This window comes from Anarhichas minor, unplaced genomic scaffold (assembly GCF_050575085.1).
Source record: "Anarhichas minor isolate MPS153535 unplaced genomic scaffold, ASM5057508v1 ptg000043l, whole genome shotgun sequence".
Lineage (NCBI taxonomy): Eukaryota > Metazoa > Chordata > Actinopteri > Perciformes > Anarhichadidae > Anarhichas > Anarhichas minor.
This window is the reverse complement of record NW_027466489.1, coordinates 1525739-1535759: the sequence shown is the minus strand read 5'-3', so window position 1 is coordinate 1535759 and position 10021 is coordinate 1525739. Positions and strand designations below refer to the sequence as shown.

The 10021-nt window shown below is 41.9% G+C and overlaps 1 protein-coding gene across 2 annotated transcripts; it reads right to left on the bottom strand.

The window, feature by feature from the left end:
* Positions 1–3579: 3579 nt before the first annotated feature.
* On the bottom strand, positions 3580–8679 carry LOC142970555 (ADP-ribosylation factor 3-like). 2 transcript variants are annotated; one of them, XM_076110866.1, is made up of 5 exons: positions 8623–8679; positions 7016–7269; positions 6809–6919; positions 6593–6717; positions 3580–5625 (listed from the first exon to the last, which is right to left on the bottom strand). In XM_076110866.1, exons 2-5 carry the CDS (start codon positions 7161–7163, stop codon positions 5464–5466), a joined length of 546 nt encoding a protein of 181 aa, XP_075966981.1. In that variant the 5' UTR covers positions 7164–7269; positions 8623–8679; the 3' UTR covers positions 3580–5463. The 2 variants fall into 2 exon arrangements, with proteins under 2 accessions (XP_075966981.1, XP_075966982.1); XM_076110867.1 differs by having other exon boundaries at positions 8551–8623.
* Positions 8680–10021: the final 1342 nt, after the last annotated feature.

Below are 10021 nucleotides of genomic sequence, written 5' to 3'. Positions count from 1 at the left end.
ACAAAAAGATTGTAAACATCACAAGTGGTCAGTCTGTACTCTCTGCACTTTTATTCTCAATAAAAAAGTAGCAAAGAACACACACGCACACACACACACACACACACACACACACACACACACACACACACACACACACACGCACACACACACACATGCACACACACACACAGAATGGAACATTCAGCATTTGTCAGGGATCTGTTATTATGATGAACGTGTTCCTCGCGTGTGTCCTACAAATTATAAGCAGCAACAGGTAAACAGGAACTAAGTCTACTTGATCTAAATGTGCTTTTCTACTTACAGTAAATGTTATTTCAGCAGACTGATGGGGAATGGAGTATGACTGAAATTTAAATCTTTATGCTAAGCTAAAATAACTGGCTGCTGGTCCAACCTTCCTATTAAATGCACGGATGTAAATAAATAATGATAAATAAATGATAACATACATAAATGAAAAGTTGAAATAAATAGTTTTGTAATGTTTGTATATTATATTTGTACCTTTTAGATGCGTCTTTAATTTTCTAGTTCAGGTGGTTTCATTGTCAGATTCAGGTCATGGTCAGGTTATCCATTGTTTCTGAGATGAAGTGCTCCCTCATCTTGTGTTCATATTAAAAAGCTGACCACAAGAGGACCCACTTTATTCCCACAGCTGTCAAACACTGACCAGAGCCCTTTTACACAACCACCACACTAATAACTACTACCAGTCTTTCTGCCTCTGTCAGCAGCCCATGTAATGTGCCTCCTCTTCGGGTTGACAGCTCACCAAAAAGCAGTGATTCCATGTCATAAACTCTCCTCTAAACTTTCCTGTGCTCTGCCTAAAAGTTGAGAATCACAGTGGCTTTCTAGTGAGTTTGAAGTGGAGTGGGAATGCATCTTCACAGAGCAGATGGAGACCAGAGGAAATGAAGAACAATCTGTGCACTCGCTCCCATTGGCTTGTTATCTAGTGGGCTGTTGACTTGGCACATGCTCTGCTTCACCGATGCTTCCTGAGGATGTCATGAGACTCCTATAGTGGGTAAGAGTGCAATACTTCCTCTAGGCTCCCGTTCACTTCCTGCCTTTCGATAGGACACTGAGGTCATGGCCCCATCAAGCAAAACCATATTCAAGTCCTACTAATCTGGCTGAGCGACCGACGTGTTTCCATTTGGGCTAAATACTGTGATCGCTGTTCAAACCTGCTTGGCCAGTTGCACCTTTGGTGCTTGTCAAGATTTGATCATAGATATCATGAGCAGAGACAGGTGAGTTACATGAGCAAGTATCGAAACAAAAGCAGAGAGCGGATCCCTCAAATGTTCAAACACCAGACAATTACACTGTCTGAAAGGAAGGACGACCTGAACTTGAATGTTGCAAATATTTCAACACTGATTGAGTGAGTTTTTCCTTTTTATTCCAGTTCTATGAGGAGTGCACCAAAAATATCTCGAGGTAAAGTTTCACCCCTGGATGTGACTCAGTGTTCAGTAAACTCCTGGCATTAATTACCCCAAAAATCATTCATATTTGGTTTTTTTTTTAAAGGAGAGTATAACATTGAAAAATGTTGCGCTCCTCTATACGTCCGATGACGTCCTCTCAAAGGAATTGAAGCGGTAAACCGGTGGAATGATCCCACAAACATGGTGCCACTTTTGTCTCCGGCGTCTCTATTTCCTTGCCAACCATGTAAAGCCTGGCTGAAGTGTTGGGAGTTGCCACTGCTTGAGCTGAAGGGTTATCTTTAACTTTATATGGGAACTAATCCTGCAAGCTCTCAATACTGGCCTGTACAACTATTGTTTCTCTCCCACACCCTCACCCATTCCACCATGAAGTCCCCCCCCGCCCCCCAGAATTTCGGCAATATAATTAAATGTACTTGATTGGAACCCTTGAGACTGTCCCAACTCATGTAAATGCAACTTGAAATACATATCATTATAATATTACATACTATTATTATTAACATTTTTCTTACTACAGCAGCCAACATTCTCCCTTTCTGTCATGTACAAATGCTACTGAGTTGTCTCTCTTTCATAGGTCCGGTCGTGACAGCAAATGCACCAGACAGTCACAACTCACAGCAAAGAGAAGTCCGGAAATCTCTGCAGTCTGTGTCTCTGTGTGACAATCTACATTGTCATGTGGAACCAAAAACTCACGGGCTGCAGCTACTTGAAGACAGAATATTACCCTTATGGCCCAATGGATTTTACGCTTCCAGAAGGTTATTGAAAGTCTTGTTAAGTAATTATCATATCAGCCAGCGAAACCATAAAGGAAGGATGCTTCGCTACCCTCCTTGCTTCCCCTTCCTCGCTGACGTTGGCCTGTTTCCTCTTTACCAGCCAACAGGACACCAGTGCCATGGTTACTGCTCTAATATTCAAGGGTGTGCCTTCCACACATTAGTGGGTGACTTGCATGCACACCACCCAATAGTGATGGAAACTTACATCCTTTTACAAAGAGGATAAGCTCACACGACACGGCATCCTAAGACCAATTATTCTCTCTTTTGTCAAAATGAAGTATGCTGACTCATGTTATCTCTCCGTTGCTGTGCTACTGTGACTGAGATACAGTAGGTGTGAGCCTGAGGAAATAACAAAAACATGCATACTGGAGCTAGAGTATCACCCATAAATCTCTCAGCAAGAATTTATTAAAGACTGGCGGCAGAAAGGATTTCTATATCCACCCTCAAAATGATCTTAGAAACCATCTCTGACTGTTTGAAAGGTGATTATACACTTGGATGTCCTTCAGCTCCAGTACAAGAACTCCACATTACCCAGGACAGCATAGATACATGCCTGCATGGGAGTTCTGAGGGTGACAGGAGACTTGGTAACATTGTACGGTAAAAACTCTCTATGCGAGGCACTTGTGTTGTCTGCTACAGCGCTGAAGGGCTGTGGGCCCTGCATGTCCCCAGAAATCCAGAAATCCAGAAATACTGGGTCCATTATTCCAAACAGCCGTCCCACAGACCAGGAAATTCTATGAATGTGTTTGGATGTTTTATTCAAAACAGTTTTTTAAAAGCTGTTTAATTTAAAAACAGTTGCGTGTTCCACAGTTTCTCATGTTGGTCTGAAAAGGTGTTTTCTAACAGTAAACTCTACTCTGCCTGAAAAAAATTCTGGAGGGCAAATTTGTTATTTATTTCTTGGACTAAAAACAGCCCACTTTAAGGACACAGCCAGTAAAATACTGGTGTTTCCCTTTCAACCTGTGAGTTTTGTTGAGATTGGCTTTACTTCCTCATTGTTTGGGGTCCCAGCGACCCCACTGCTATCGATAAAACAATGTTGAGTATGTTTTTTTGAGATGATAAAGAGGGTCAAACAGATAATTTCAGCCACTACTTTGATTTATGAAATGTAGACACAGCTCTTGATGCCGTGAACCACAACATAAACCGTTGCTAAAGCCTGCCCTCTTCTGGTGGCAGCTTGTCACAGACAGATCTTCTCCACCTTTTCAGTCACTTGTGAACATGGATTTAAGATGTAAATACGAAATCCATCAGAAACACTCACTCACAGTTCATGAGACAGCTCATAGAGAAAATGGGTTTATTTGTAATACAGCAGGATTTTGTTTGTTGACATACAGATGTCTCCTTGCATTCAGCATTGAAACATAGTTTTCACGGTTTTTAAATCTACTTGTGTAACTATAACGGTAGTGAATCATCAAGTTGTTTTTTGTTCGCACTGATTATCATTGTTTCACAAATCTACCACCAAAATATGAATCAAGGCAGAAAAAAGGACAAAACTTTTGCCTAATCATCTTAAACTGTGGTGCAAATGCCGTCTTTTGACAGCGTAGAGAAATAAAACTGTAAATCATTCAGTACAGATCAATATATGTGACTCAAAATCAGAACCGAACAAGCTGAGAAGAAATCAATTAAAAGTTATCACTAAATATAAGGCCACAAAAAACAAAATATCCAAATCATGATTAACATATCTTGTGAATATGAACAATGCACTCATAACTTGGAGTATATTTAGAGTATGTTGTACTGTCACTGGTATATGAGTAGTAGTACCCATGTATGGCACACAAGAAGTTGTTCTATTTATCAGAAGTCTGAGGATTTTGCTGGTATCAGTGGTGACGCAGTAACTCGTCTGCTGTTCAGAAGTGAGCCAAGGATGTGCTGATGAATTAATTGGTCTGCTTACCCTGCTTTCATTCACATAATTATCACAGAAATAAAGGAATATGCATGTCAAATAAATATTACAGTCATTTATAGATTCATCAACAATATTCACATTCAGTAACATAAAGTTATCTCTCCCCCCTCCCCCTCCCCCCCCTCCCCGATGTGCAAGTCTGAGACAAAAACACAGAAAGCGAGAGCAACCTGATGCAGTTTGAGTACTCGTACGGACCCACATGAAGGCAGACAAGCAACAGCTGTGCAGGTCATGAGTGCTGTGTTTTGTTTACTGCTTTCACGTTAAAAAGACCACAAAGCTGACTATACTGTACCTAGCGCATGTTAACAACTAAATGCAGAACACGATGAGGGCAGCTAGAGAGAATCCACAAACAGCGTCAACATGCATGCAGCTCCGAGGATGGAAAAGTATGCAACAATGCCAGCGAGATCAACCAGGATGCATGCAGCTCAGGCGGTCGAGAGCGTGTTGTGCGTTTTCAGATATTTAAAAAGGGCGGCTTCAATGCTTGGGGTTGCCACGCAGGGAGTAAAAACACGCCACAGATATCAAAAGATTTTCAAAATGAGGCAGTAAGAGGACGTGTGACAGCGGAAACTCCAGTCCTGTTGTCTTTTTCATGATTAATACTGACTGGGCCGCTTGCACAAACGCATACAGTTTGTGGGCACGCTCACACACTTTATCTGAGTATCTAAGTGCCTCAGCATTGCTCACACATTCAAATCGGCCAGCTGTGATTGTTCCCAAACATGGCTCTGTTATCAAAAAAACAACAACAAAAAAAACAGGAAGTGCAACTGACACAGATGAGTTCTTTGTATGGAGGACTGACAGTTGAAAGATATACATCAACAAAAAGTCACATTTGACTCATTGCTGACTCAGTGGAGTCACACACAACGTGGTACAGCACCTAGAGACGAACATACAGTACATTGCACCTAAGGACAATAGGTGGACACAGGAAAAGCAAGTGTCTGCTGTGATTGCTTACGTTTAGTATGTGTGTGTGTGTCTGTGTGTGTGTGTGTGTGTGTGCGTGAGTGGTTAAATATGAAGTATATGAGAATCTGCTTTAAAGAAGGGAACCGCAACAGACTGAAAATGAAAGCCTAAAATCTCCCGTTAAACCCAGAATCTTGCTTTTCACCTATTGATCAAATCCCCTGTACCTAACTCCCGCCCCCATTCCCAAAACAAGTAACAACTTGGACGGGTTTGGAAGCTTGTTCCAGTTTTCTTCTCACTTCTTGTTCTTGAGTTGATTGGCCAGCCAATCGAGGCCCTCGTAGAGGCCGTCTCCGCTGGTGGCGCAGGTGGCCTGGATGTACCAGTTGCGGTGACGCAGGGAGTGTAAGCCCAACTTGTCTGTGAGCTCGGCAGCATTCATGGCGTTCGGTAAGTCCTGTTAAAGAGTTCAGTGAGGAGAGAGTGTGAAAAACCAAGGATCAGCGAGACCCTGAAGGCAGCCGATGTCTTCTTTTGTTGTTTGTGTTAAAGTATGCATTTACTATGTGCGCACCTCTATGCATATGTGAAGTAAATTAATTGATCATTCTATTGACACCAATCGTTTAAATCATTGTTTTAAGGAAATCTGCCAAATGTGGTCTAGTTTCAGCTTTTTCAATGTGAAGATTCGCTGCTTTTATTTGTTGTATGGCAGTAAATTAAGCATCTTTGGATATTTGATGGTTCTTCAGACCAAACAAGTAGTTTGTAGTCATCACCTTGAGCTCTGTGAAATTGTGGAGGGCATTTTTCACTATTTTATACCATTTTATAGACCAACACTTAATCAATGAATCCAAAAAGTAATTGGTAGATTAATTGAAAATGACACTCTCATCTGCAGACTTACTAATGTACCCACAGTTATACAATGGAAAATGGAAAGGTAAACTTTAAAGGTATAGTGTTATATTTTGGGAACTACATTAATTTGCTTTCTTGATGAGAGTTTGATGATCAAATTGATCCCACTCTCATGTCTGTGTGGTGAATATGAAGCTTCAGCCTGCAGGCGGACAGCTTAGCTAGCCTGGCTCTCTCCAAAGGTAACATCTGCCAACCAGCGCCACTGAAGCTCACTAATTAACATATTGTATCATACTTGTTCAATATGTACAAAAACTGACAGAGGATTGTAAGCCAGAGCAGCTTTTTCCATCACTCACCTATAGTATTTCTAAAGTTAATATCGTCTTTAAATTTGAATCACAAATAATCAGCTTGAAGTAGCTTTTTATCTCAAAGATACTAAGAGGTGGGTTTATTTGGGTTGATGCTCCACTATAACCCTGTTGTGTATTAATGCATATGTACTGTCTATAATATGTGTGTATACATGCAGAGCAGTTGTGGTTTCTTGCCTGTTTGTTGGCAAACACAAGGAGGACCGCATCTCTCAGTTCGTCCTCAGCCAGCATCCTCATCAGCTCCTCTCGCGCTTCGTTCACACGCTCCCTGTCGTTACTGTCCACCACAAAGATTAGACCTGAAACAGCGAGCGGAACAAACAAAATACATTATTTCCTGGAGAATAATGGGAAATTTGCCGGAGTTACCCTTTGATCAGCTCTTCTCACCCTGTGTGTTCTGAAAGTAGTGTCTCCAGAGGGGGCGAATCTTGTCCTGCCCACCCACATCCCACACAGTGAAGCTGATGTTCTTGTACTCCACCGTCTCCACGTTAAACCCTGAAAACAAGCGCAGGGTCACACAACGTGTAAAGCAAACATGGTGGTCCACTCATTAGTGTGCATGGCAATATGTCATTTTGACTGTGCAACTACCAATGGTTGGGATGGTGGTGACTATTTCCCCCAGTTTGAGCTTGTAGAGGATTGTTGTTTTTCCTGCAGCATCGAGCCCCACCATCAAGATCCTCATCTCCTTCTTCCCTATGAGGCTCTTCAGCAAACTCCCGAAAATGTTCCCCATGATTCAGATGAAGTTCTTAAATATCAGTGTGTGGCTACAATCGTGATTACAGATGCCTTTCTGCGAATGTTAGACTCGTCCAGCAGGGATAGATTATAAAGGAGGGCTGAAAAGGGAACAGAAGAAATAACTATTTAGTGATACTTTTATGTGCGTTCCGGTTTTGCAAGATAAACAAAATCCAATGAAGGATGCTGTTCTAAACCACAAACATGTTGGAAGAAAGAGAGGATCATTTATAAGCTAACCTGTCTGTAAGGCCTAAGGGAATGCTCCAGCTCACCTTTTGCCTTTTGTGAAAAGACTGCACCACTATGCCAGAAACTCTCCCTTATACATGCACACCCCGAGACAGGTGTGCAAGCTATGCTAACGGCCCACGGTCATTGTCACAGAGCGGGCGGAGGAGATGCATGTCAGTGCCATGACTCCAGGCTGCAGCACAATCTGTTCAGACTCCTTCAAATGTTATCCTGCAACAACGCCAAGCCCTCGGAGCACATGCACAATGTCCTACATTACGAGGCCGGGCTTAAACACAATCAGTCTCAACTCCAACCCCAAAGCCACCTGGACTCAAACGGGGACAAGAAGAACACTTTTTCACGAGGAGTCTGCAGTCTAGTTGTCCATCTCTGAATATCAAGAGGCCAAAAATCTTTTTGCAGTTATGGTTGTCAACAGAGCATAAAAGCTCCACTGATGCCCATTTGTATATTTTTTAATAATATATATATGTATATATAATGTGCATTGACTTGAGCATCCTACCAAACCAGTGAGGGATTCAGAGAATGCACCGACTGAAATAGAAGATAAACTTGAGGCTAGCTGTCCATGGTGCTGAAGAGGATCACCACACTTGTCACAGGCTGACACCAGCTCCTCTCCGCTCACAGATGGGTTTACAGGTTTTTAAACATGAGCTCTTAAAGTGGTGATTTACCTGCGAACAGGGCCACGATATGCCGGCCGGCTGATAATGTTAATTCAGCTCCGGGGTGACTCAAGTCACGTTAACCTCTAGCCGGAGATGCTAAGGTAACATTAAGGTAACGTCACGGCTATACGACCGTTATTAGCCGTTAACGTTAACGGCTATACTACCGTTATTAACCGTTTCCGTTACATCGGCCCCGCACATCTCTACGCTTTAGATAAAGATTAACGCTTAATTTCATCTAACGTTAAGAGTTTCCTCGTGCTCTAGTATGTCGTGCACTACTTTATCAGTGTAATTTAGCTCTAATCGTGTCGATGAGACGCCACGGTAGCTAGCGTATCCTCCGTCCCGATCCACCCCATTCATCCATCCGCTTATCACCTCAGCGGGCACCCCAGAGACTCAGAGACTAAACAACCAGCACGAGTCGGTCCTCAAACACACCATTATTTAACCGCCTGCTGGGACCTGCGTGTGTGTTATCGGGTTGGTGGAGGTGCCAGTGTCCTCACTTACCTTAGCCGAGTAGTCCTCTACTAAAAGTCTCACTGTAATATCCCTTGCGGGGACAACTCAGCAGTGAACAAGATCTCGCGAGATTTGAGGCCAAAACCAAAACCGTAATGTTGTTGACAGTCGTTTTGAGAGGACTGAGAACCACGTTTGTAGGGATAAGATAAGATAAGATAGACTTTATTGTCCCGAAGGAAAGTTGTCTTGGAAACATACATACAATACAAATAACATATTGCATACATACATCACATACACAGACTGTCACCAGTCCACATACAGACGTGTCCCTTTGTGTGGGGCCTGTGTGTGTCCCCCCGCCCCCCCCCCCCCACACACACACACTGTATACACCAGAGTAACTACCAGGGGGCAATAAAAGTTTATGTTGGGCCCTGTGGTAATATCAGTAATGCTGCAGGTGGAATTTGTGGTATCAAAGGACGCCTCTGGGGGTCTGGGGCCTTATGGCAGTGTCCCTCTTTGCATAGTCCGGCCTTGGTAACAACAGATAAATCCTAAACATATAGGTTAAGCTTCACATTTACAGTTTCCATGCGAGCCAATTTAGTTCTTGTGCTATACCATAAGATTAAAAGATATAAGTAAATACATATTGTCAAACTTTAGTATAACTGTATACCTTTTTTAAATGATTGCCCATGACAATATATAAATGGAAACTTTATTTTCAATAATGTTATTTACTGTATCATAGCAAATGTAAAAATATAAATAAAGTACATTTGCAGGATGGGTTCACAATACACTCACAATACCAAATACTGAGAAGCTTCACCAGCGTCCCTCATTAAAACATTGTAAACCAGCTCAGGTTTTCCAAGAGATGACCAATTTTGTGCTAACTGGAGAAATGACAAGAAATCATTTGGATTTGCAATAAATGTAATTGCCACTGAGCCTAACACCCTGTTATATAAAGTCCCTGTTATGTGTGAAGTTGTGAAGTTTTCAGGAAATGGAGACTTGGTCGTCAGTGTTGCATAACACTTGCACAATACTTTCATCCAAAAATGAGGAACAAAGTACATTTTCTAAATTGAAGTACATTAAATGATCATAAAACATTGATAGAAAGTATTATAGATAGAGATCATTTCAGTGTGATATAGTCCTGATTCATGTTGTTGCTGTAAAAAGACTCTATCGTGTGAATCCTAAAGCCAATAAGAGAATTTTGATGCAGTTCAATGTGGCGATGGGACCAGCAGGTATTTAATCACAAACACTGTGGGTTTCAACAGCATTTACTCTCATATCCACTTCTGTGATCTAAGGGAAGGAAGCAGGTTTTATCTTTGGTTTGCACACAAAGATGAATCATTTATTTCTATTTCAGTGCTTAAACTGTGTCAGGGTTTTAATGTTGTTGATCATATTT

Bases quoted from the DNA above. Each gene is read 5' to 3' on its own strand.
- LOC142970555 (XM_076110866.1), bottom strand. From the start codon at position 7,163: ATGGGGAACATTTTCGGGAGTTTGCTGAAGAGCCTCATAGGGAAGAAG. The intron at 6,920-7,015 runs GTAGTTGCACAG...GCTTGTTTTCAG, and splicing joins CACCACCATCCCAACCATTG to GGTTTAACGTGGAGACGGTG. The intron at 5,626-6,592 runs GCAAGAAACCAC...ACTCTTTAACAG, and splicing joins TTGTGTTTGCCAACAAACAG to GACTTACCGAACGCCATGAA.